General features: G+C 50.1%; 2 protein-coding genes across 10 annotated transcripts in view; one reads left to right on the plus strand and one right to left on the minus strand.

The window, feature by feature from the left end:
* WDPCP (WD repeat containing planar cell polarity effector) overlaps window positions 1–17,699 on the plus strand; it is a 146,661-nt gene extending 128,962 nt beyond the window's left edge. For 7 of the 8 annotated variants that reach the window (XM_079324336.1, XM_079324340.1, XM_079324338.1 and 4 more), the window contains 4 exons: window positions 2,075–2,222; window positions 8,619–8,713; window positions 10,179–10,207; window positions 16,070–17,699. In XM_079324336.1, coding sequence (XP_079180462.1) covers window positions 2,075–2,222; window positions 8,619–8,713; window positions 10,179–10,207; window positions 16,070–16,120 — 323 coding nt within the window. In that variant the 3' untranslated portion in view covers window positions 16,121–17,699. Of the gene's footprint in view, window positions 1–2,074; window positions 2,223–4,502; window positions 4,626–8,618; window positions 8,714–10,178; window positions 10,208–16,069 lie in introns of those variants that run through there. The other variant, XM_079324343.1, reaches the window with a different exon arrangement.
* Window positions 17,700–21,212: 3,513 nt separating this feature from the next.
* Window positions 21,213–26,011, minus strand: OTX1 (orthodenticle homeobox 1). 2 transcript variants are annotated; one of them, XM_079298185.1, is made up of 4 exons: window positions 25,780–26,011; window positions 24,193–24,664; window positions 23,564–23,715; window positions 21,213–22,917 (listed from the first exon to the last, which is right to left on the minus strand). In XM_079298185.1, the coding sequence occupies exons 2-4, from the start codon at window positions 24,287–24,289 to the stop codon at window positions 22,162–22,164; spliced, it is 1,005 nt and encodes a 334-aa protein (XP_079154311.1). In that variant the 5' UTR covers window positions 24,290–24,664; window positions 25,780–26,011; the 3' UTR covers window positions 21,213–22,161. The 2 variants fall into 2 exon arrangements, with proteins under 2 accessions (XP_079154311.1, XP_079154312.1); XM_079298186.1 differs by having other exon boundaries at window positions 21,361–22,917; window positions 24,193–24,310.
* Window positions 26,012–26,195: the final 184 nt, after the last annotated feature.

A 26,195-nucleotide genomic window follows, 5' to 3' on the forward strand; every position in this document is an offset into this window, starting at 1 on the left:
GGACTCTACATATCCAAACTGGCCCACTCTAGGTTAAAAAGCTACTGGGTACCATCTGGAGAATGTGCATGAGTTGCACTGAAGTGATTGCTGTGAGGACTGGGATTTTCCCAGTGCTGGTTCTCAGCAGGGGCAAAAAAACCCACAGATCAGTAGTGTGATGGAAAGAGATCAAGAAAAAGTTGACCCAGTTCTAATTAGTTTATTTTCTCAATACAGACTCCTCTTTCAGCATCTCCCAGGGTTTTATGTTCTGAAATGTCCCCACTCTTTGGAGCTAGGTCAGCCTCAGGAGTGGTAGCCCAGGAGAAGTCATGGGCATCATGTACTGGTGAAAGTTTGTAGCTTTAAGGGGGTAAGTTATGGAGGCCTTAGATGTTACTGAGTGGCTGGAAAAAGAGAAAAAGCAAAAAGAAAAATTAATTACAGATGCTTGACTCACAGTGTATATCTGAGCTTTGACATTTTGCAAATTCAAAAGTTTAACATTCTGTTTCGTAACAAACTCTGTCCAAGTGAGGAGGGAGGCCCTTCAGGCTCAGTTCTAGGTGGGAGCACTGGAAGCAGAGGCTGTCAAAGTTTGTGCCCCAAGACCTACAGTGGATTTTCCGTAATTTTTTCCCATCAACAGGAATTTTGTTTAAGCCCTTTCCCAGAGCTCTTCATGTATATAAAAAGTAGCTTCTCATAAACATTTATAAGTTCTCAATACTGTTCCTCTCCTTCTCTTGACTTCTCATTCTGCAAGTCCCCACGAGGTTCTCTAGAGAAACCTCCCTTACTTGCCCTGGATTTGAGTTTCTGAGATGTAAAGCACTGCCTATACACTTGTTTTCTCCTCTGCTTTTATTTCTGTTTGGATGTTTTTATTCAAGATGGGGTAGAAATTGCACCAGTGCTGGTTTAGCACCTTTATTTACTGCAGTGTGGTGTGTATGCTTGAGGTGTGCTGCCTTCAACCAAGTTGGCCATTTTCAACCATTTCCCACATTGCTCCAAATGTGGGAACCAGACAACATCAGCGACCTGGGAAAGCCAAACCTTGCCACACTTCACCCTCCCTCACACCACAGATGCCAGTAATACTTAGGTGGCATCAAGAGCAGGAATAGTCCACAGCAGTCCCACGGTGTTGGATTTCAGGACTCACAGGAATTTGCCCTCCTAAGCCAGTGAGAATTCTGGGTCTCCAGACAAAATGTAAACCAGGCGTGGCAACACTCACCAAGCTGTTACATCCTCCCTGCTGCCCACGGTGCCACCATGGGTATCATGCAGATTAGCTTATACAGGATCCACAGAGGCAGAGAACAAGGGGAGAGGAACAGGATTAGAAGAGGAAAAAATGCAAAAGGGTCTTAGGATTTTGAGAAAAATCTTTTAAAGTCTTTATCTGTAACAGGATTTTTTTTTCCTTAATCCAAACTCTGCCAGCCTGCGGTTTGATTAAAATTTTTATTTATTTCTTTTAAGTCTCACAACTAGAATATGCAATTCCTCCTCTATATTTTTAAGTGGTTCAGATATTTTTTAACAATTTGCTTTACCACAGGGTTCAGACTGTAACTTGTGAATTGGATGCCCGTGCTTCACCTACTGAAGACTTCAGGTCTTGATTGTGAACTAAAATATTTTTTTAAAAAGCTAAGGGAAGTCTTTACTTTTAAAGGAATGAGTTACATATACCCCTCTAGGGAACTAGTCCAATTGATGACTTTGATCTCTGTGGCAACAGGGAAGAGCTCATGCAGCAGCCTTTGGCAGACAGCTGGACCTTCTGTAGATGACTATTTAGAGAAGGCATTACCTCCTTGCTAACTACAGCCAATATACACTTGATCTCTGTCTTTAAAAAACTCTTGGACCTGTTTCTTGTTTCTGGTCATTGGCTACTTGGCCTCCTTTTCAAGGGAAAAGCCAAGGGGGAAAGCTATGGAAGCATGTGGGTTTCCATTCAGTTTGATCCCTTGCAAGAGAGGACACCCTTGTCCTTATGGGTATCCAAGGCAAATGGTTGGCAGCTTGGTTGGTACTTTCAGATGAAGTGATACCATATCTTGATTCATCTTAACAGAACTTCTGGGGAAGTCAGATGAAGAAGAGCCATCGTGTGAAGCTTTCACTGACCAATCTCCAGAGCAGGGAGGAGGAGGAGGAGGAGGGTGCCACCCTCCTGCTCCCAGCCCTGCCAACAGACCAGCAGTGCAGAGCTCTTCCCACAGGTGAGTTGTGAATGGCTTCAAAAGGTGTGTTTGAGATTCTAAACCTTCCTGACAACTTCAGTTGTTGTGTGCATCATGACTGCAAACACAATGAAATATAAACATACTAACAACTAAGAAAAACCTGGAAGCCCAGAGGACACAGCATAGACACAAAGAAATCTCCAGAAGCACAGACTGTTTGCAAGCTTCTAATGCACACTAGCACAACCATTTTCAAATTAAATTGTTTGGGTAAAGGCAACCTTGCTTGTCAATGTGGAAAAAAGAGAAATACGGCAATGGAAACACAGCAAATTAACATTTGTAGGTGGTGAACAGAACTTTTGAAAACCGGACATCATCTTTACAGATTTCTGTAAGCACATCCTAGCCTGAAATCAAAATCCCTGGGAAGATCTTTTGAGAGTGCCCTTCTTCTGAAACTGATTAAAACCTTGAACTTAGCTATGAGAGAAACAACAGTTCTGCTAACTGGGATTTTTTCCAACACTTTTGTTTCATGAACCTGCACACCAGCTTGCAAGGGATAGGAAGTTAGAAAGAGACAGCTCTTCTGCAAGGATTCAAAAAGCATTTGTTTCTGCTGTTTTTCCTTGTGCATTCTTGAAAATAAAAAGAAACAGTTGCTTGTTCCCAGTGAGTATATAAATGTGTAGCATATCGACTTATTTTTATTTTCTATGCCTACTGTCTGTAGGAATGTTTTTAGTAAATCTGATGTGAGTATGACATTGAAGTTGCACATTACATTCATTCCAGCCATTTACATATACATGTACATGTACATATACATATACATATACAGTTCATGTGGGCAAAACACACATTTCCTTCTCTTTCTGGAATTCTGTATGTTAACTAGTTTTCTCTCTCCCCTCACATGGGGACATTGAGCTTTTTCAGTATTCAGTGTTGTATTCATTTTACCAACTGCACATAAGTGAAGTATTTATTTTATACATTGCCTACAACTTTTAGGATGCAGGACACCTTCTAAAGCTTTCAGAGCTATCTAATGGGTTTGGAGGTGGGCCTGACTTTAAAAATACAGTGCACAGTTATTCCTTCTTACCTTTTGGGATGAAGATACCACTGATATGGGCAAATTATAAAGACAGTCTCCATGCTGGAGGCTGCCCTGTCTCCAGAGAGCTCTCCAAGTGCTCCAATAAAAGGAGCTCCTTTAGCAGCACACCAGAGCCAAGGCTGATCCCAACATGCCTCTGATCCCGAGGTATAAACACGCTGTCCTCCCTCCCTTCCACTCACCTTTTTCCTTTTGGAGGTTGCTATGACTCACTCACCTCTGGCAGTCCCACCTCTGCCTTTGTCAGGCCTCTTGGGAGAGAGGCTGAGAGCTCAACTTACCCCAACTCCTGGGCTCCCCACCTGCCCGCCTTGGCCTGCGCCTACCCAGGTTGGTCACCATGCCCTGCTGAGCCTCAGGAGTGGTTCCCTGCAATTGCCAGAGCTGCATAAGCTGCTGGGATTTCCCAAGGCTTTTGGTTGGAGAGCATAAAGCAAGCTCCCACCCATGCACCAGCTCCTCCCCCTGTGGATACCTGGAGATGCCGCTGACCCCTCCTGGGAGATTCCAGTGGCCGCTTACGATGCTCTGGAAGAAAACTTCCCACGGCTCTCCTGGCTGGCCACAGCTGCTTGGAGCCTGCCAGCAAGAATTTAGGTTTCGAAGGCACTCCCTGTGACAACACCAGCCAGCTGGGAAGGTCACCTGCTGAGGCACAGGTGACTCCAACAACTTCTTCCCTGTGCTTAAAGAAAGCCACGGATGGTACAAGCACCCAACAATGCATCTGCTACCAAGACTGCATCAGACTTCACATGGAGAAATCTCTATAAAGAAAGGAAATTTTAGTGTTGGGACCTTACATAAATAGGGCTGTTGTCTGTTCTGCAGTCATTGCAGTGTTTCATGTCTCTGCCCCAGATACTCCAGAATTATCAGAGACTTCTGGGTTTGTAACTGGCTTCTTCTGGGTAGCAGTGGTTCTTTGAGTTCCTGCAAGAGACCACACCTGGACTTTGCAGTTGTTCAGCAAGAGTATCCAATGGCTGTTCTTTCTTCTTTCAGAGCCTCTGGTTGAGAGACTGCCTCAGCTTTACATTTTGGTACCAGCTAGTCACACCAATTACTACATTACTGCATTTCTAACACAAGCACCCCTGTCAGACCCAGATGCTGTCCCAAATCTGCATTTCACTCAGCTTTCTGGAAGCTCATCTCCAGCACTCATTTCTTTCTTCCTTGTATTTCAGCTCTTGGGATAGCTGAGGCATATCTCATGAGTTACATCTAGGCAGAAGTTGCAAGCAAAGGGCCCTGAGAAGACTAGCAGAAGACACATTTCACTTGCCTAATAAACCTTGTTTCTGATGCCCTTCAGGGAATTTGACATCTGCATGTGTAACTGAAGCCCAGTTTCAGGCTGTGTTATTAAAAGGTCACTTCACATCATCATCTCCTTTGCTTAACCAGGAAAGCCATAATCTGGGATGAAGACAGGGCCAGAAAATGGATGGAAAAGGCTGGAAACAAAATAATCATTCATCAAACAATCTCAAGGGTTTATTTCTTTAAGAACTTATTCTTGATTTAACTCCATGATGTTTTGTGAAAGCAGCAGTGATCTTCCTGCAAGTGGAAAACTGTAGTCAGCTTTCTGAGCTGTACACACACACACACGAAGTTATGGGCAGTAAAAATTTGAGGACAACATTCCAGAAAGGTTTCATTTGCTGCCTGATTTCTTCCTTTACTCAAATGTAAAAAGGACAGTTAAAAGCCACCAACAATGCACAGTCCAGTGGATAATTCTATAAGATAAAGATCTCACCTCTGGCTTACATTTGGCATTGACCATCGCCTTCTCTCCTTCCAAGTGTCACCTATGTTTTAGCCTGGAAATTCTTGTCCTCCCATTATTCTTGTTATCTGTTTATGAAAACATCTTGATCAGCATAACCCTGCAGCAGAAGCCTGTACTTGAGGAGAATATTTTGGATGCTGTTGTTGAGAGGACCAAGGCAGCATGCTGATCCTCTCAGCCACACTAAGGAGCTGATTGACTGCCTGTGTGACATCTTATTTCTGGATGAGTCAACCAGTGAGTGCCTGTGACCATGTCAGAGTCTGGCACCAGAGTCACACAGAGCTGTGACTGCACTCACTCCTCTGCCACTGGCTTTGGTAGCTGCAGTGTGGGTTTCCTCCCCATCAGTGTGTCATTCTCTTTCCTTACCATAATGTGTTGTGGACTTAAATATCTTCCATTTGTTGGCAGTGTCAGGATGTGTGTGAAGCTGGGTTGGAGGGACTTTTTGCTCATTTTCCATCTACCTGGTCCCCATCCCCCAAACCATAGCTACTCCCACTTTAATTAGGCTATTATTTTAGTACCAGTGATTAGGATGGAAGGCAAAAATGCTTGTCATCACAGTGATTTTATCATAAAACTTCCTTGTTATGTTCTTAAAAATACACACATTCCTACTTCTCTACAAAGTTTTTATTTAAGGTCATGAGCATGTCTGTATATTTTGAATCTGTAGCATCATTGGCCAAAACTTAGGAGGTTCTAACACCGTCCTTCAGATCTGTCTGTTGTTTATTAAATCAGCATAGAGGGAGGGAATTAGAGTTATCCCACAGGATCCCCTTTTGTGTGTCACATAGAAAACAACATTAAATGGATTTCTTACTCCTACTTGACTGTTCTGTGCAATTAGAGTAAGTGTTCATATTATAGCTTCTGCCTTTTTCAAAAGACATCTTTAACCAGGAAGCAAACCCAGTCTTGAAACAGCAGGAATATAGATTGAGGAATAACATCTGCCAGGTCCAGGTGTAATCCTACCAGGTGCTCTATCTGCCTAAGCAGTTTTCACTTCCAAGTTAACTCTATTAATAGGTGTGATACAGGAATGTGGTGAAGGAAATTCATGTCAGAAGTGGGATCCAGCAGCTCAACTGGATCCAGTGCTGTTCCTGCCTGGTTGCTGCAGCCTTCCCTCTCTTTTCTTCTCTCTCATTCTTTGCCACTGCTCAGCTCAGGAGCTTCATATGCCTCAAGAATGCAACAGCAGGCAGATGTAGATGGCTTTGTGCAAAGCTGCACTCTCAATTTCTGCATCTGTAAAACTGAGATAATGCATCACCAAATTTAAAGGGGTAAATTGATCAGTCTCTTCATACTGCACCTTGAAAACACAAAATTAACTCTTCTTAGCCTGTAAGTGCTCAAGATGCATCAAGGTGTGCTCCATGGCCTCTTGATTCCAGACAAAGGTCCTCTTGATTAAATTAGATTGCTAATGTATTAACGCATTAGCACACTTGAAGAAAGAAAAGTTTGGAAAAGCAATTTGGCTTCATCACATGAATGGTGTGTATACTTAATGGAAATTTTTCCAGCATTCACAAAACAAAGAAAAATCAATAAAATGTCTGCCAACTGTTCCACTGAAAACATTTTATAATCTATAGCACTGAGAATCCTGAGCCAAGATAAACCAGTGTTGCTGACAGAAAATACTGACAATTATTTTACATTGATTCAACTTGGCCCAGCCCAGACTGACCTTGTTTATTCATCTCAGTCTCTTAATTCATATTAACTTGGCATCAAAATGGGACATGTGGCATGTGGGCTGAAGACCCATTTCTGTATCTTAGACTCAGATAAATGTAGTGCATTGAGTACTTCCAGTGCCTTGAGCTCTTAGGTAGATTTATATGCATTAGACAGAACTGGTTAAGTTCCTTTTATCCCCACTGGGCTTTTCATGTCTGTTGACTGTAAAACTAGAAGCTCAGTAGAGGTAACATCTTCTTCTAAGCCTTTGGATATACATGAAATCCTCCCAGTACTGGTCAATTTTAAAGACACATCCAAAGAGGATGGAGGGGTTTAAGCTCTTTTAAAATATAAAAATAGAAGGGTTATGGCAATTTGGCAGCCAAAAAAGCAATTTGTGGGTCTCTGCAGAAGCCGAGGCTGCGTATAAGAAAGCTGATCAAGACACTGCAGAGGAGATAATGGGGTTGAAGAGCAGAAGAATCACCCTGCTTTTGCAACCAGCATAATCTGGTCTCCAGTGAAGTTTCTTAGTTTCTTATACTGAACCAATAAAGCTTAGTGTGATGGGAGAGTTGCATTACTGCAGCTTAAAAATGTGTTGAGAAAGCTGATGAGGAGTGGAGGTTTTAGTTGCTTTACATGTGCCCAGATGCTTGCATAGCTGTCTTCCAGCTGGTAGTGGGAAAACAAAGGCACAGGGAAAATCTCAGCTTTTTTAAAAAATTATTTATATTCTCACCAGTAATAAAGGGCTTTTTAAACCTGGAATATATTATTTGTATTGTCAAAACTGAGTGAGATTTTGCACTGTGGCAGTGAAGAAATTGGGTGCTGCACAAAAGCGTTCACATTTTTATTATCACAGCTACACCACTGACATACCTGAAAGCCAGCCTTGAGTAAAACTCTACTTGAGTCAAACATGACTACATCCACAGAGGAGGAAAAGCTACCCAAATGATGAGAATCCTCCCAAAACAGTTCCCAGCTGGCCTGGCATCGAATGTTTAGTTCATTTTCTCTACTTGACTTGTTCCTGATGAAAGCAATGCTCCCTTGGACTTCACTGAGCACTTGGCAGGTTGTGGATGGCAGGACGAACAACAAGTCAGCAAGCCAAGATGGCACAATGTGGCCTCCAGGTTTCCAGTTCCACTGCACTGGGAATGGATTGCCTTTCCACATGCCTGTGTAAGCAGAGATTAATGATGGCTGAAGAAACCAAGACTATCAAACACCAAAACCAAAACCAAACCACTCCCCCCCTGAAAAAAAATTAATCTGCTTTTTCTATAACACATAGCTGATGCTTTCCTCCCTGCACTTCCTTCACAACTTGTATTTCACTGATTAAAGTGGTGTGGGGACAAAATTTCAGAAAATCAGTGCTGTTTCTTGTGTCTAATATCCTCCTCTCCTGGCATCTGCCCAACTTCCTCCGTGCAGGGCTGCCAGCAGTGCCTGGTGCCTGCTATGTGTGTTGCACATCCCCAGCCTGTCTTGCTTAACAAAACTGTAATTGCTCAAAAAACCACCAGTTTTATACCTCATCTTTGAATGACAGGACAGTGCTGGAGTGACTACACGGCCAAATGAGCCATCCTACTGACACTCAGTCAACAAACCTACTGGCATCTGATAGAAAAGAGCTGCAGTTTGTAGCCAGGAAATTACACAGGCTTCTGTATACTTTAAAAGATAGCAAACAAACAGAACAGCTTTGCTTTGCTCTGCAGTGTCTCCCCAACTCTGCAGTCATTGCTCCCTCCCCATTTATCTCTTCTGCTTTTCCAAGACCCACCAGCCGCAGACAGGCAGAGGACACTGAGCCCGGAGCAGATGGCCACACCACCTCCCTGATCAAGAAAACCTTTTGCAGCAGCCAGGAAGGTAAGTGAACCAGTCTTTTTCAAATATGTACAGGGGGCTGATGCTAGAAATATTGCTAAGTCATTTGAGTCCAGGAGAAAACACAAGGTTTAGCGGCATTAGTTTGGTTTGTGTATTCCTAGCAGGCAGGGAAAGACAGGAGGACTCAGCTACTGGCTCAGCTATGGGAAGTAGAATAAGTCAGCCGAAGACCTGAATCTCCTTATCTTGCAGCAGTATCCCTGATTTAACACAAACAGGCAGGGTTTGTTCCTCCCAGCTGCTGTGGCTCTGTTACTCTGTGAGGAGGCAGCAGCAGCAGCAGAGCCTCCCCTGTTCCATGGCATGGGATGCGGCAGTGCCCGCGGTTCCTGCAGGGCTCTGGAGGCAGCTGCCCTGCCCCTGCAGAGCTTGGTATTCCCATCACAGCAGAGCCCAGGGAGTCAGCAGAGGAGCAGTCCAGCACGAGAAGGCCATGGTTAAAGATCTGACCCTGAAGGCAGCCAGGCAGGGACAGGTCAGAGTGTTTGCACAAGGGGCGAGACAAGGACTTTTATCTCCTGCCCTGTCCGGGTGTCCCATTGCTGTTCTGACAGCTAGGTAGGAATGGAGCCAGTCTCCAGGCACAGGAGGCCAGGTGGCTCCTACAGCCACAGCTGAAAGAGAGAATTTCAAACAAGTTGTGGACACACTTCCACCTTGCAGTGAAGCTGAACTAGCAGCTTGCTTCTAATGGGACAGTCCTGCTGCCCCCTCACCACCTCCTTCCACCCACATTCTCAGGACCGTGCAGGGAGCTGACAGCACATTAGTTGAGCTAAAAAAAGCTGTGACTTTTCTTTCCCATGGGCTTTTGTCCATCCCATGAAGCAACCTGCCCTGTGTGGGGATTAGAAGACACCACAGACAGCACTAAGCAGGGGGCAGAAGGACACTGCCTGCAGCAGGACTTCTTTTTGATGTTGGCAGCTGTTAATTCGGCTCAAGCTGTAACATGAAGCTTCTTCCTGAAGCAGCTCCTGCAGCAGCCTGGCAGCACACAGCCCTCCCAATACAGGAGGCAAGCACTTGGGCAGGCAGCCTGTGCCAGCCCCACCACCCCAGGGCTGCAGGGAGGGAGGTGTCCTGCAGCTACAGCCTTCCCAGGCTGCCCATCCCAGTCCTGCAGCAGCTCTCCACCGAGCTGGGACTGCATGGGATCCCTGAGCTGCTGCTGGCCTTGCATTGCCACACTGCCTCATCCACAAAAATCATGGTTGCTTTAACTTGTGGTGTTTGAGGGAATATACATATCCTACGTGTGCAGACTTGTATAAGCAATATATTAAGTATTTTAAGTCATCCATTCAATAACATGATATAAAATAGCTTTGTTTTATCAAAAAAAGTTAAAGTTACCTAATACCTCTGTTTGTTTGGGTTTTTCAGTGAGTTAAATGGAACGTAAATAACATGGTGGGTGTTTTTGGTTTTGTTTTTTTTTAAGGAAATATGAGAGCCATTCCTTCAGAGCAGGTAACCCATTTCTGATTTATTATTTTATTTCTGCTTATTATTATTTATTGTATTTTGAAGCTTCCTGAAACTCCCCAAGCCTGTCCCTGCAAGCTGTCTGCCTGCAGGGCTCTTGCTGGAATTGGTAGAAATGTTCTGTTATGTTTTTGCTAGAGTAGGGCTTCACCTGCTGCTTCATATTGAGCACAGCACATAAAAGTCACATCCTCCATCCGTGTTTATCTAACAAGCTAACCAGCACTTGGATTGGCACTTCCAAGAGGGAGTTGCAGGGGAAAGGAGTGAGGTGCTGCCCTGTGGTTTCATTATGACTCTGAACTGGTGAGGTGCTGCCAGTAGAGATGGTCCATCCCTTCCCACCCTGCCAGCCTCCAGGCCCGTGTCCCCCTCCCTCTCCCACACTGGCTGCACACTTCCAGCCTGCAGGAAACTCACTGTGGGGAGAGAGCAGAAGATTCCCATTTGGGCAGGGAAACCCCACCCTGCCTCTCATGTCCTTCATCTGCCAGGGGGACATTCCCTCCTGGCCTGGTTTGGGATCCCAGGTGGTGAGGGGTGCACGCAGAGCACAGATATATAGGGCCAGCCTGTCTCCAGAGCTGGTGAGTCAGCAGCACACAGCACTTCCTCAGTTCTACTTTAAAGGAAAAGCTATAATAAAATATAACAAATGATAAAGTAAATCTTGTGGCAGCACGGATGAAGGCACGAGAGTGTCTGTGTTTTAGCCTCCTCCCAATTACAATTCCTGTTTAAACTTTTATTTTTGAGGCCAAAGTATTCAGTGTTTGGCCTCAGTGCAAACAGATCATTAAAAAAAAAAAAAAAAAAAAAAAAAAAAAAAAGAAAGGAAACACTTCAACCTTCCAGCAGAGCAGGATGGCACTTATTTATTTCTTTCATTACAAAACCAGTCTGTGCCAAGTAAAATTGTGCTCTAAGAGCTGTTCTACCAGTCCTGAAGCACTGAGGAAGAACACACAGCAGCCCCACCTCTGCAGCTTCCTACAGGCCCCTGTGCATTTGCACTGGGTGGAGGATGGGCACAGGCTGGGGACCAGGTGCCAGAGTTCACCATGTCAGGGTCACACCAGGGGGAAATCTTCATCTCACAGGACCTCTCCCTTGGCCTTTGGATGATTTCAGTGGCCTCAGGACACAGAGTAAAGCACAGGAGCAGTGATGGTCTGGAGATGTTGGTAGGATCCCTGGGTTTGCACCTGGGTTAGCAGCAGTTAACTGTTCCTTCCCCAAGCTCTGTGGGAGATCTCCTTGCCTTCACATAAGCAGCTGAGTTAATAAATTGAGATAATTTGGAATCTCTGGACTATGGCAATAAAATCCACAAGCCCAAACATTCATGGTGTATAAGGAGAGTGATGCACAGAAGAAAGCTTTGCCATCACATCGTTAAGGATTTACCCAAGGGAGTGTTAAAGCATTCTTTGGTTCCAAAAAGTTACTGCAACTGAGTGGTAATGCTGACTAAAAACTGGTGGGTCAAAGTGTGACCTCTGTCACCTGGCAGTAGGTGTTTTGGTTTCAGCACACACACAGAGCTGCTTGTGCACAGGAAAATGGGGCACTTCCATCTGAGCTGCTCTGGACCCAGGGAAGGAAGGGAGCAGCCATGGACTGCAGAGGAAGATGGCTGGCAGGGTAAAGGGAGCCTCTAGTGCACACCAGTTTTGGGAGAAGAACAGCCATCCATGTAACACTAACTTTATGCTTCTGAGAACGCATTCCCATCAACATTTTGTCCTGACTTTTAATGGCATGTGGAAATTTGGAAGTCTTGCAGCAGCTGGCTGCCAGCACAGGAACCAGCACCCAGCAAACCAGAGCAGATCCTTCTAGCTGGACCAACCTGTGGCTTTGGTTCAACCCATCCCCAACCCACCACCAGCAGCTCTTCCCCTGGACACCACCACCAGGCTGCTGCATGATGGACAGCCCATTCCTGAGGTCCTACTTCCAGCCCTGCCAGCTTCCCCGGGCTGGCATCCCCCTGACACCACTTCCCTCATGTTGCCTCAGCAGGAGCTCACACAATACTGGGCTTGGTGCCACCCAAGGGGAGCACACCCAAAACCCGGCCCTTCTTGCACAGGCAATCCTGCAGGAAGATCCCTGCAGCTGTGAGCTGGAGGATTTGCTTTGCCCTCCTTTGCCAGTTTGTTGTGGAAAAGTTGGAGCCAGGGGTGACCCATTCCCAGTGAAATGGCCACTGAGGCAGGGATGGATCTGGCATGGGCCTCTCTTCTGTAGGTGCATCACTGCCCATGAACTCCTCACTCGCTGCTGCTCTCAGCTATGAGGAAGCTTCTCCTCCCTGAAACTGGGGAGATCGTGCAACAAACTGTTCCCAGAGCAGCTGGCTGTCACACAGCCAAGCAGCGCTCAAGCTGTTGAACAGGATTTGTTTTCTGGAGAAAAGCATTAGAAGTGGCTCAGAAGTAGGACTGTGCTACCACGGGGGCAACCTCTGTCCCTCCAGCACCAGCCCAGGTCACTTGTGTCCTGTCTGCAGCCCTGTGGTGTGGGGTAATAGTGGGCAAAGGCTGCTGAGGTGTTCTCACCTGACAGTAGGACAAATGCAGCTTACATAGCTTTGCCAGCTGGTTTTGGGCTGGCCAGAGGATCCCACCACTGAGCACAAATGTGGGGATGGGGATGCTGGAGGAATGAGGATAAGCTGCAGCTTTCCTTGCCCTGTGCATGGCTTGCATGGGTATGGCTCCTCAGGCAACAGGGTTGAAGGGAATGAGAAGTGAGCATCCCATCCACAATATTTGGAGTGGCCAGGATCTGGTGTTCATGTTCCATCCTGGAGGTGAGATGCACTGAGCAGGGTGGTCCCAGAGGTCCCTCCTGGTCTGTGTTATTCTGGGATTCAATAATCTTGTACAGCTCTCTAGGTTAGTTCACTGTTTCCATGTAGCAGCACCCAGACTTGGACCAGTGAAATCAAGGCTCCAAACACCCTGGTGATTACCTTGTGTGAACAGGACCCTTTGGAAAATGTTAGTCTCAGCTGCTGTCTTGTTCCTGGACCAGACTGATCTTCTACTGGGCAATTTAAGATGCTGAATCCAATGGCTTCTTATGGCTACCTGATGATAATTTTAATATATTATCACTCATCTGAATACCTATCAGCCAGAATAGTTTTGCATTATGCTATTCAAGGGAAGCAAGGCATTTCCAGTGAAAAGGAGTGCTACCTATGGATGCTAGCAATAGGCATGTCCTTTCTCCTAGTCATTCCTGCAGCCTGGAACCAGGGAGTCTTCCTCTGAATAAAACAGGTGTTTAAAATAATTTCCTGAGGCTCCTTCATTTATTCTCCTCTCTCCCACTCTTGTCCTTTCCCACCTTCATCATGCCCTTGAGAATAATCCCAGGAGAAAAAGCATAGCCTCCTGAGAGCAACACAGCAGCGCGGGGAAGAGGTTTCTCTGCATTTCCCACTCCAGGAGAGTAGAAGGATCCTCTGTTCTGCCTCAGACCTGTGGAGACAGAGCAAACCACTGCCTCCATCCTGCTATCCCTGCAGGTCCCAGATGACTTAGTGGCTTTTCAATTACAGGGTGTGCCTTCCCATACCGCTCCTCCCTTCGCTGCCGGAGCGGGACCACATCATTACCATGAAAAGCCCCACGATCTGAACTCTCCAGGGCACAAATAGATGCTCTCCTGTCAGGATATTCATGTTTTCCTTCTCTGGAGGACTAGCAGCTCATTACCATAGGGAGCAGCACTGCAGTGCTGGCTGCCCCTGTTCCTGGACAGCCCTCTTCCTGTACAATGGAAATCAACTCTCATCAAATTATTACGGCATCTTTTATTGCTGGGGTGCTACAGCAGAAAAGATGCAGATATCAGAGGAGGATTCCAGTCATTACCACTCTTCAGCCTTTGATTAACATTAAATACCTCTACAAGCTTCATGCCACATCACAGGCTTCCCACACGACACCACCAGGTCTTCTTTAGCAAGACAAGAGAGGATTGCAAATACAATTTTTTTTAAAGTATTTTCTTTAAAATCAAGCAAGTAGGTCTGCAGGGCTGGGTTCTTGTTCACATCTCCCCAGAAAGAGGCACCAATCACTAATTACTAATCACAAACCCAGGTCAGATACCCACCTGATGCACTCCAAAGCCTGCACCTTGAGCAACCTGAATCACCTTAAACTCTACCCGATCAAAGATAGTGTGGGGTCTTTTTCCAGCCTTCCCACATACCCTCTTAATCCCCAGAGCAAGGACCAGCAGAAACACCTCTTCTTAAGGCCCTGACACAGCTCTAGGGACAAAAGAGCCATCTCTTCCTTACCTTCAACCACTGATGTTCCTCAGGGCTTTACTGTAGAAAAATTAATCACATTTTTGAAGCATCCAACAAATGTTGTTTGGAAAGCAAGGAGAAGCCACAGAATGTTTGAAGTCATTCAAAACCCAAGGCAAATACACACAGCCCCACCATGAGAGCTGCTACCAATAAGGCATTTCATAACCTTGAAGAGAGAGGTGCCTTCTAAGCAGAAGTCTCAGTGGTGAAGCTGTGCTTCACATTTCCACACTGGAATAACCTGGTGGGATCTGGGATGCAACTGCTGGTTCAAGTGGGGCGTCAGGGACACTTTTATACCACCTTCAAAATACAAGGGGTTGTGTTTTGCCAGGGCCATCTCTCACCATCCCCCTGCAAGGGCAGAGCCAAGCCATGGGCTGGAAGCTCTGTGTCCATACAGAGCTTGTTTGGAGCTATTGCACTTTTACTGCTCCCTCCGTGCTGAGGCAGGGAAGTCATGGAGGGAATGCTGGTTTGGAGGGAGGTCTCTATCTCTGTGGTGAAGTGCACATGCCATGAGATGGAGCTGCTGCTCTGGTAAAGGTTCCTTGTGAAGCTGCAAGAGTTTGGAGATTTATTTTTTTTTTCATCTTTCCTGAAGTCAAGGAGCCAGGGAGTCACTCACGTGAGTCCTGTCCACCCTCCCCAGTGCTCCCACAGCCCTGACAGCCCCTCCTGGGGCCAAGCCACCCCCTCTTCCCACGCCAGCCAGTGTGTTCTGCCCTCTGAGACAGGACAAACACACGTTTCCCTTTGTTTCCAGCTCCACACCTAGTTTTTTTCTTTGCATCATGAAGGGCTGGCTTCTCATCTGTAATTCAAAAGAAAGCAATGACTCACTAGACTACATGGCTTTCCAAGGCAAAGCATTTCATGCATTTCGCAGGCACGCTAGCCCGGGTTATGAAATCACCTCTGCTGGTGGCACACATCCTCCCCATCACCGTGTCCCTTGCAAAACCAGAGGGCTCAGGCTTCCACCCTGCAGAGCCACAGAGAGCAGGATGGGGGATTGTGCTTAAATCAAGCATTTGCATTGTGTGAGGAATGCAAAATGCCATCCCCACTTTAGAACCTGGCTGGCCACAGGCTGGCATTAACCCAGCCTGATTAAAAGGTAACAAAAACCTGAAGTTTCACTTTTGCCAATAAGCTTCCAAGCACCAGGTGAGGGGTCTCAAAGGCTGGTGGAGCCTCAGCTGCCAGCCCCTCACATCCCAGGGGACACCATGCAGGGTCCCTAGAGCTGCAGCCCCTGTTTCTTCCCAGGAACAGCAAAGGCAGGGGGTGTGAAGGGGCTTAAAAACAGATAAGAAGTGCCTTACCTTGAGTGATAAGCCAGACTTCACCATTTCGGGTATACATCCTTCATTCCCAGGCTAAAGTGGGACAGTGGGACAATTGTCTCTTCCCCCTGGGTTGGGGTGGTATTTTGATACCTGTGTTTCCATCCCCCAGTGCCTCTCCCTGCAGCCTGCCTGATCCTGCCTGTCTTTCCCCCACAGGAGACTGGAGACAGTGGGTCTCTCCAAATTGTGCACTTGGGGCTGGTGTGAGTGAGCTGCCAAAGCAGAGAGGAGGAAACTCACCAAGGTGGTGAAACTCACGGGAAATCCTTCAGCGAACTTCCAGCCAGCCCTGGATCCGACCTCTGGCAGATGACAAAACACCAGGCTTAGAAAATATCCTATTCTTAGACCTCCAAATTATTTTTAAATTCGTATTGATATGTCCATGCACAAAGTGCCCTGTGTTTGCTTGTGAAGGGCACAACTTGGTGACATTTTCATCAGCTATGTCAAAAAAGCGAGTAATTGCTGATCCCTATTTACTCTACAAATTCAATGCTGAAAAATTTGGTGGGGTTTCTTGGGTGAATCCATAAGCTTTTCAGGAGAAAGTCTATAATTCTCTATGCATTATATGTTTTTACAATCTTCACTTGGAAGTAGATTTGAATTTCCACTTAAGGCTCTGAAAACCGTCCTATTGAGATACCAGCAGATAAGATCTTCACTCAGGATACCTCTGTGAAAGAGCAGCCTTTCACAGTCAGCAGCATTTTTCAAAGAATGCTCTCAATTTTCATATCTAGATATATCATCTTAGTTGAATAACCATTATTTTGCCTTGAAAAAAAAGATGTGGAGCCTCTTAAGCATCATTCCATTGGAGTCCAGATTTTAATCTGCCTCCTCTAACCACAAAGAGAAAATGCACTGAGAAGGGAACCTGTGCCAGCCCTCTCTATTTCTTTCTGGCAGTAAAGAGGGGTGAGCATCATTATGGGTCCTTCCTCCCACCACCTGATGAAGCGCAGAGTGTAGGAACACGGATATTTTGTGCTCTGTCCTAAGCACATGTGTGGGTTAATCTTGAGCTTTTTGGGGAGCACTAGGTGTTGAAACCTAAAGCCAGTGAGGTTCTTGAAGTCGGTTTTATGTGGTGAACAAATCTGTACACTGGACTGAAAATAAAAGCACCATGTAAAAAAATTTTTAAAAAAATCCCCAAAACCCACAACCCATAAAAAGTATTTCATTAACAAAAATTCTGCTTTTATCTAAATAAAATATTTGCAGTTCATTTTCCCCTATGAGTCAAAATTCTGCTGCCTGATGGGTGATTTTGGTTGCACTGTTCCAGGACTTCATTCCAATCTACACCTTTCCACGCGTGAATTCTGAAGAGATGCTTTGGCTTGAGGTTTGAAGGGAGCCAAGGGGTTGCAGCCCTTAGGGTTTGGTACACTCAACAGGGAAAAACAAATAAAGAGAGCTTTGAGACAGAGCAGCTGCTGCCTCACCTCCCCACGCAGAGCCGAGGCTTGGAGAGGAGCATGCCTTTAATGTCCCAGGGATTGAAATTGGATTTCTGGGAAACACAGGGCACAGCTCTGGCCCGTGGTGACGGGGGCTTGTTGTGCCTAAGAGGCTGCGACACATCGCCCTGCCATACAGCTATTTTGCTGAATTGCAGCCATATTTCTGTCAGTACAAGTGATGGTCTATATGAGGGATTAATCTGACACCAGACAGTGATTCTTAATCCTTCAGTATATCATAATCTATTTACTTTGCATGCTAAGAGGATTTCAGCTTAAAAATATACAGGAAGTGATACTAGAAATGTACATAAAGTCCAGAATGCTGTTTCCTAAAATTGCAGTTTTTCACATAAAAAATATACATATCCTCACATGATTTTCTTAGAAAACTCCTGTCTGTCCAGGGGAAAAAAAAAAAAATAAAAAAAGATTGAATAGGGATTTAACTGGAAACAGACAGATGTTTCCCTTTAGGCTTCAGCCCTGTGACCATTTTCACCCTCCTCCTTCCCCACTGCATTTTGTGCTCAGCAGTGCGACATGAAAGGAGAGCTCTCCAGTGCAGCAGCTTCCTCAGCTGTGAGGTTCACCTGCAGACTTTTCACTGACAAAATCAAAACAGGTTTGGAACCAACATGGGATTTTATGTGCATTAATTGCTGTTCAAAGTGTATGAATTAGCAGCGACTGGCTAACACGGAGGTCAGTGGAGGGAAAACCACAAACCAGTAGTTCCTTATTCAGCTGTAATCACCTGTTTTCTCTGCTCCCTGCCAGGAAGGCTGCCTACAAAATAACTGTAATAAGTCATGTTACTGGGCACGACTTCTGAAACTTAAAACAGAATTTTCAGTTATAATTCCTTATTTAAGTCATGCTTGGCCATAATGGTTTGAGTTCCCAAAGCACATCTACACCCAAAAGAGAAGTTGGTCACCCCAGGCAAGCAGCAGCCTCTGCCTACCTCTGCATGGCCCACTAAGGGTGTTCCCATCCCACCCCACCTGTCCCAGCTTCCTGCCACACGCAGGGGTTCAGCAGCAAAGAAGGGACACGACTCAGAGCAAGTGCTCTGGTAGCAGCAAACAGCTCGTGGATTATTCCAGGTCCATGAAGCACCAGCTTAAGGACAGCCCCAGCTGGGGAATGTTCTCCCCTCTGTCCCTCCTGCTCACCCCAAATCCCGGCCCTTCATTTCCCGGCAGGAGAGCCCCGGGTGCCTTTGGAGCAGGCAGAGGCAGCTGCCGGCTCTCGGGCAGGAGCGGGGCTGCTGCGGGGCTGAGCCAGCCCTCGGCGCTGCGGCCGCAGCTCCGGGCCCCCGGCAGCCCCGTGCTCCAGCAGCGAGTGCGATTTTAATTAAAAAAAAAAAAAAAAAAAAAGGTAGCCATGCACCCAGCTGCCTTCTTGCTGGAGAGGTGAGGCACGAGCCAAGTAGGCAGCTCTCTCAGAACCGGGTTGCCCTAAAAAGCTTGGCAATCCTGCTGGCGCCTGCCCCTGGAGCCGGGCACCAGGCGCCGTGCCACCTCACCTGCCGTGACTCATGCTCGGGGTGGCAGTGCCTGTGCCAGCCTTCAGGTAGCCCACAGTGGGAGAAGTTTGCAAAACAGGGAGAATGCTGGGACCCCCAAATCCAGACATAACCCTTCCCAGCCCGTGCTCGCCCACCAACAGGCAGAAGTCAAGTCTTGCCCACCCTGCCGGCATTTCAAAAAAAAATTGAAACAAATGGAGCCAAGCATTGAGGGCGCAGCCATGATTTGGTGTGATCTGGACCAGGTCTCCTCTGTACCGCCAAAACCACCGGTGCTCAGCTTCAACACCATGCTCCAGGTCTGTGTAAATGGGACAGGAAAATGCCCGAACTGCAGATAAAACACTGATCAGTGGCACCTGGTGTTCGTGGTGCCTAAATCATTCAGTCGGGGGGGAAGGAGGAGGGGGGGAGTGAGAGAACACGAGCATCCCTTGGAGTCCAACACCCCAAAGCAGAGCCCTGGCCCAGCCAGGGATGAAGAGGTTTAGGGACCACATCCCCAAAATATAATTCAGGCTTCCCTCTTGGCTGTGTCTGTCAGCATCATTGATTTACTGAGTTACAATGAAACACACTTTATAAGGATGATGTGCTGTGCATCATTTTTGTTTAAAGAAGACAAAAAGTGTATGTCTGGAGGATTGTGGGTTATACACCCACTGTATCTTATCTCACATGTGCTCACTAAATCTGGGAGGGCCACCCCGGTTCATTTTGTGCCCAGCATAGATTTTTTTTGATTTTTTTTTTTTTCCCAGCTCTGGGAAGGCTGTGGTAACTTTTTCCCCTTTAGACGAAGAGCTTGGGGATGCCTAGACTGAGGCACCTTGACCTAGCACATGTGGCCCTCATTCAAACTGCCTGTACAGCCACACTTTGATGATTGCAGAAGAGAATAATTATTTTATAGCAGAGATATAGATACATTTATTTTAAAATACTTACATATATTTTATCTATATGTATGCACAGAAGGAGACAACAAGGAAAAGAACCAGAGAAAGAAAAAACCCCTGACGTTGAGTCAGTCGCTCGTCCCCTCCCACAGCTCCCTGTTGCACCGATGGGTGCGGAGGTGCCCCCGCCCCGGGGCTGTGCCACGGCCGGGACCCTGGGAGGCTGCACGGGGCTGGCGCGGGTGGATCCGGGCTCCGATCCCGCTGCTTTCCGCAGCCGCAGCACCGCAGTGCCAGCCCCGTTCGCTCTCCAGCAGGATGCTGGAGCGGGAAAGCGGGGACAGGTGGTTTGGGATAGGGGATGTGAAACCCTCCCCAAAGCAGCCGCGGGGAGCATTGGCACCTCTGCCTGGGGACACCAGGGATGGGGACACACGGCACAGCGCCGGAGCTCCCAGATGCAATGGGAACTACTGCAGGACCACAGGGATGGGAATTTGGGGATGCTCCCCGAGCAGCGCATCAATGGCCCAAGCAGGGGAGCCCGCGGGTGCACGCATCCCCGCTCCTGTGCAATTGGGAACAGCCCCAGCATCAACAGGCAGCTTCCAACAACTGCAGGGGAAGTCGGGGACAGGGGGGGAGAGTTTGTCACGAGAAAAAATTCTTCTCGCTGTCTTTCTTGGCTGGACCGCAGCCGGCAAAGGCTGAGGATGGTGCGGCCGGGAGTCGGGGCTGGAAGCGCCGGTGCCGAACCCGCACAGAGGGACAGAGGGTCCGGCTGGATGTGCGAGCGATCCCAGCACCCCGGCTGGATGTGCGAGCGGCCCCCGCATCCCGTCGCCGGTGCCCAGCGTGTGGGCCCCTGGTTTGGGGGCTGCGCCACCGATCCTGGAAAGGAAATCGCAGTTTTGGGCAGCGCTTGCCCGTCCCGTGAGTCCCATCGGCACCACGGAGCGCCAATAAATCCGTAACCAATTAAGCGTTAATTACAGTAAGAGTGGGTCCCCAGTCCCCCCGCTCCAGAGCACTCGCAAACTCATCACACACATCCCCATCCTGCTGGGAGCCCCCAAGAAATATTTCCCTGCTCCTCACTCCCCTCAAGGAAGTTTTATAAGGAAGAGGCTGGAGGGAGGAAGGAGGACACGAGACCACTACATTAATTAGTTTAGATTTTATTGGGGTGGGTGGGAAGAAAGGAGGGGGGTTGCCTTACAGTGGAAGGGGTTACGGCATCAAAAGTCACACGTACACTGTCCCTGTCCCCGCAAAGCTGCCGGGAAGCGCCAGCCCAGGCGGGGGAAGCAGGAACGCGGGGCAGCAGCCCCGACCCGCCACAACGCACCGACAGACACAAGGGGCTCGAAACAATCAAAACGAAAACCAAACCAAAAAACACACTCCGAGAAGCCGTGCGCCCCCCCACCCCAGCCCCAAACCAGAGCTGCTTATCCCTGCAACCCTCCCCCCAAAAAGAAACCAAAACTTTTTTTTTTTGTTCACCTTTTTTTTTCCTCCTATCTTTCTTTCCATTTATTTTTTTTTTTTTTCCAAAAGTTTTGGGTTTTTTGGTCTGCAGGTTGCGGATCAGCTGGGCAGCCTTTCCCTCCCCCTTTGCCTCCCTTATGGTCACCTCCCATGGCTGCTGCCTCCCCCCTCACACTCAGCCCCAGGACGGCACAGCCAAGCTTGTTCAGAGCAGCCCTCGAGGATGGACGGAGGACATGAGACAGGGAAAAATTCATTTTTTTTAGGGAAGAAAACTGAAATTTGAAATTTAAAAAGTTTTTTTTTGTTTTTTGTTTGGTTTTTTTTTTAACTTTCTGTTCCATGTTAGACTCTAGATAAATGCCAACCCAACAGCATCAACTAAAAATAATCGTGGTCACTGGAACGGACCGAGTATTTACATCATTCCCGCCGCTCCCCGCGGCAAGAGGCTGTACAGGACTGGCGAGCCGGGGCTTCCACACCCGCGGGGGCGAGTCCCGCACAAAGCTGGGGGCACTGGCAGGGCAGGAGCCAGCCTGCGCCTCTGCCCGAGGGCAGCAGGGGACACGCTAGGCTTTTAAATTTTCTTTTTCTTTCTTTTTTTTTTTTTTTTAAACTCCTCTTCTGGTGCGTTTAAAAAAATAATAATTATAATAAACCTGGTGGAGTGGTGCAGGAAGCAAATAAATATCAGTCAGCAGAGATGGGGGCGGCAGGACCTCCCCAGGGCATCGCCACTGCTAACGAAGAGGGAGGAGGAGGAAGAGCCAGAGTCCTGCCCAGGAGGCAGTGGGGAGTCCCCGGGTGGGAGGTCAGTGGCAGCTCGGGGGGATGGTGACCGGCCCCTCACAAGACCTGGAAGCGCCAGGACGCCTGGTCCTTGTAGTCAAGGCAGTCGGGGGAGTTGAAGTTGAGCTTCCAGGAGGCAGCAGCGGCAGCGGCGGGCTCCTTGTAGTCCAGGCAGTCGGAGGAGTTAAAGGGCAGCCCGGTGCCGCCGTAGCCTTGGTGGTGGTGGTGGTGGTGGTGATGGTGGTGGTGGCCCGAGCTCTGGCTCAGCGGGTGGTGGTGGTGGTGGCCCGGCACCGAGGAGGGGCCCATGGGGCTGAGCTGGTGCGGATGGTGGTGCGAGTGCATGGGCGCCAGGTAGGAGCTGCAATCCACGCCCCCGAAGTAGGACGAGGAGGGCGGCGCGGGGTAGCCCTGGCCGTAGCCGCCGCCCTGGCTGTAGGACACGGGGTAGGAGGCGGAGGCGGCCGAGGCGGCGGGGCCCGCCCGCTGCATGCAGGAGGCGGCCGGCGGCAGCGGCTCGGGCACCGTCACCCCCGCGGGCGCCGCGCCGGGAGAGATGGAAGCCGGGCTCCAGATGGACGATGCCGGGGTGCTGAGAGAGGCCGGGGCGCCCACCGGGGCTGAGGAAGCCGAGCTGGAGGAGGACGACGAGGCGGAGCTGGAGGCCGCTGCCGGCGGCGTGAACTGCCCGCTGCTCTCCGAGCCCGAGCTCTCCCGAGCGGGCGACGATTTCTTCTTGGCCGGGCGGCTCTTGGCCCCGCCGCCACTCTGCTGCTGCTGCCGGCACTTGGCGCGGCGGTTCTTGAACCAGACCTGCGGGGAGAAAACGGGGTGCAGGGGAGCAAGGAGGGTGGTGGGGTGAGCCCAGACAGCCCCAGAAGCTCTTCAGAGCCCAACCACCCTCACCCTAGCACCAGTTCTCCAGTCCCCACTAACACTGTGCACCCCTCACACCCGCAAATACAACCTCGTCCAGCCTGGCAACACGGCCACCCCACAGCCTGCCGAAAGCAAGGATGCCGGGGTGAAAGCCTGTGGTGTCCCAGCTCGTGCATATCCCTGGCACAGTAACAAAATACGGATTTGGTGGACAGATCCTGCTTGGGTGCTGCCTGCATATCCCATCCCCCTGAGTATCCATTGACCAGTTCCCAAAGGGAATACCTATAAGCGCCCAGGTGGTAGGGCTGCTGTACCCTGGAGCAGGTGGAGAGTGGCAGAAAAATATAAGTAAAAATAAAATTAATACAAGAGAATAAAAAATAAAGAGAAATGCTCCCTCTTTGGCTGAATGCCCCCACAGTGGGACGGACAAGCAGATGGGAGCCCACACGCATCCCTGTCCCAAGGAAACAGGCATGAGTGTGCATGGAGCAGCCAGCTTGAGTAGCGTCAGCTGAACCGGGGTGCTCCTGCATCCCCCATCCCACAGCGGGATTCCCGCACGCAGGTCCGGTACCTGAACTCGGGACTCGGGCAGGTTGATCTTCAGGGCGACCTCCTCCCGCATGAAGATGTCGGGGTAGCGGGTCTTGGCAAAGAGCGCCTCCAGCACGTCCAGCTGCGAGCGGGTGAAAGTGGTGCGCTCCCGCCGCTGCTTCCGCGGGGTGGCTGCGGGATGAGGACCACGGGCCGGTCACGCCGGGCCCCCAGCACCTCCCGCACCCCCGGTGTCCCCGGGACAGGGGCCTGACGGGCACTCCGGGAGCGGCAGCGTCCCTGCACCCCCGCGGCTGCCGGACCCCGTCCCGCTGCGGGCAGGGCGAGGGGCACAGGGCTGGGGGAGGGTCAGGCCTGGCTCCAACAGGAGCTACGGGGAGATTTCGTTGTGTCGAAATTAATTACTTTTTTTTTTTTTTTTTTTTTTTTTTTTCCAATTTGAAAGTTCTTAATCCTTAAAAATCCCTGAAAAACGAAGACATGCCGAGAACAGGGGGGAAATTCAGCTAGACCCCAATGTCCCCCGGCATAGGTGCAGGGGAACAAGCAGCCCACAACCCACCCTAAACCGCACGCCCCACCAGCTCCTCCAAACCCGCACGGATGGAAGTTTTCCCCCTCCACTTCCTGGAGGATGGGGGCACTCACCCGGGTACCCCACGGAGGGATGCAGCAGGTCCATGGCGGGGCCCGTCAGCCCCAGCCCGTTCATGCCGTAAGGGGGCTGTTTGAGGTAAGACATCATGCTAGAAGCCGGGCAGTTTTCCTCCAAAGTCCCGCAGGAAAAAAAAAATCGAAATCAAATCGAATGTATGGGGTGGGGAGGGGGAAATGAAAGAAGGAAAAAAAAAACCAAAAACCTGACAAAAAGAGTCCCCGAAAAAAATCCCCAAACAAGAGGCAAAAAATTTTAAAGCCAACGACAATTTAAAAAAAGAGCACGAAGTCGGTGTGAAAGGAGTTTTTTCCGTTCCGTCCCGCCGTCACCGCCACGAGGTCCTCGAGAGATCGCAGGTGAAGTGAGAAAAAAATTGAAACGAAGGAAAAAAAAAATCAAAATAACTACGAGGATCGAGAAACAGGCGGATTTCTTCCCGGCGCAGAGGCGAGGCCGGAGCGCCTGGGGAGAGAGTGGAGAGAAGCGGGTGAGGTTCGGCCACCCGAGCGCTGCCGGGGCTCCCGCCGGGCTGCGCCCACCCGGCGCGGGGGCTCCGCGCTGGCGGCACCCGATTGCTAATTTTATTATTATTTTATTTTAAACGAAGGCGAGTCGCGCGTAAGTGCCGAGAGGCAACAGTGCCCGGCGATCGGGAGAGATAAAGCAATTATTTAAAAAGATAATTGGATTAGGAATCAAAAGGAGGTATCAGAGGAGGGAAGTATAATTAATTTAAAAGCGAACAGACGGGGACGTTTTAATTAGAAATGGATAAGAGTTATAAAGGGGAAAAGGGAAAAAGAGCGCTACGGCAGCCGAGCGGGCGGCAGCGCGGCGGCCGGGACGGGACAGCGGCGGGGCTCGGGCAGGGCCGGCGGGGGGACCCGGCACCGGGGACCCGGCAGCGCCCGTCTCGGGGGCCAAAAGCAGCAGATAAACGCGGGGGGGAGGAAGGAGCGGAGAGACCCCAGGCGGCCCCGTCGAAGCCCCCGCTGCCGAGGCTGGCACAGCTCCCCCCGGCCGGGGAACGGGGCACCCGGGCGGGGCGGGGGATCCGGGCGGGTTCGCGGGGCCCCCGCAGGCCGGGCCGGGCGCAGGGCGGGCGGCATCGCCGGGACCCGGCGTTGCATAACTTTGTCGGGGACGCGGCGGAGCGGGCCCGTCCCGGGAGGAGAGAGCGGGGAAGAGGGAGGAAAGAAAAGTGGAAAAGAGGATAGAGGAAAATCCCGAGAGAGCCTCGGCCCGGCCGTGCTCACCACCCCTGCCCACGGCACCGCGGGCCCGCTACGCTTCGTCCCGGTGCCGCCGCCCGCCCCGTCGATGAGCGCGGTGCCCGCCGCCCCCGCCCGCCTCACCTGCGCGGCCACCTGCGGAGCGACAGCGACTGAGCGCCCGCCGGCGGGGGCTGCGCGGGGCAGAGCGGGGCGGAGCGGGCGGGGGGCGCGGAGGGGGCGCGGCGGGGGGAGGGAGGGAGCGAGGGGGGCAGGCAGGTGAGAGGCGGGCTGGGGAGGGGGCCGGGGGGGCGCTGCCCGGAGCCGAGCCGCGCACCCCCGACTTGTCGGGGTGTCCCGCGTTACCTTGCCGGCGGCCCGCGCTGTCGGGGCGATGGAGCCGCGGCCCTGATGAGGATTGATCACCTACCCCCGGCCCTACCCTTGTATGTGCGCGCAAAGCAACTGCGTAACCAGCCCGGCGCCAATCCCCGGCCGCTCCCCGCCTGACTGACAGCCGCCCGGGCAATGGCAGCGCGGGGCGACGGCTCCTCCGCACCGCCCCGCGCCGCTCCGCGCTCCCCCGCGCACCGCGGAGAGCCGCCGGCCGAGCGAGGGGAGCGGGGGCTGGCGCGCAGAGCCCCGCGCAGCTCGCGGAGAGGGCGGGAGCTGGGAATTGCTGGAGAAGTGCGGAAGAGGGAGGGCCGCTCCGCGCCCGCGCAGCTCTGCGCCCTCCCTCGGGGTGCCCTCCACGCCGCTCCGCGCCGCCCTCCGCATCCCTG

This window comes from Erithacus rubecula, assembly GCF_903797595.1.
Source record: "Erithacus rubecula genome assembly, chromosome: 2".
Classification (NCBI taxonomy): domain Eukaryota; kingdom Metazoa; phylum Chordata; class Aves; order Passeriformes; family Muscicapidae; genus Erithacus; species Erithacus rubecula.

Coding starts and splice junctions, on each gene's coding strand:
- OTX1 (XM_079298185.1), bottom strand. CDS start 24,289: ATGATGTCTTACCTCAAACAGCCCCCTTACGGCATGAACGGGCTGGGG. Junction 23,716..24,192: donor TCCCTCCGTGGGGTACCCGG/GTGAGTGCCCCC, acceptor CTCATCCCGCAG/CCACCCCGCGGAAGCAGCGG. Junction 22,918..23,563: donor TGCCCGAGTCCCGAGTTCAG/GTACCGGACCTG, acceptor TTCTCCCCGCAG/GTCTGGTTCAAGAACCGCCG.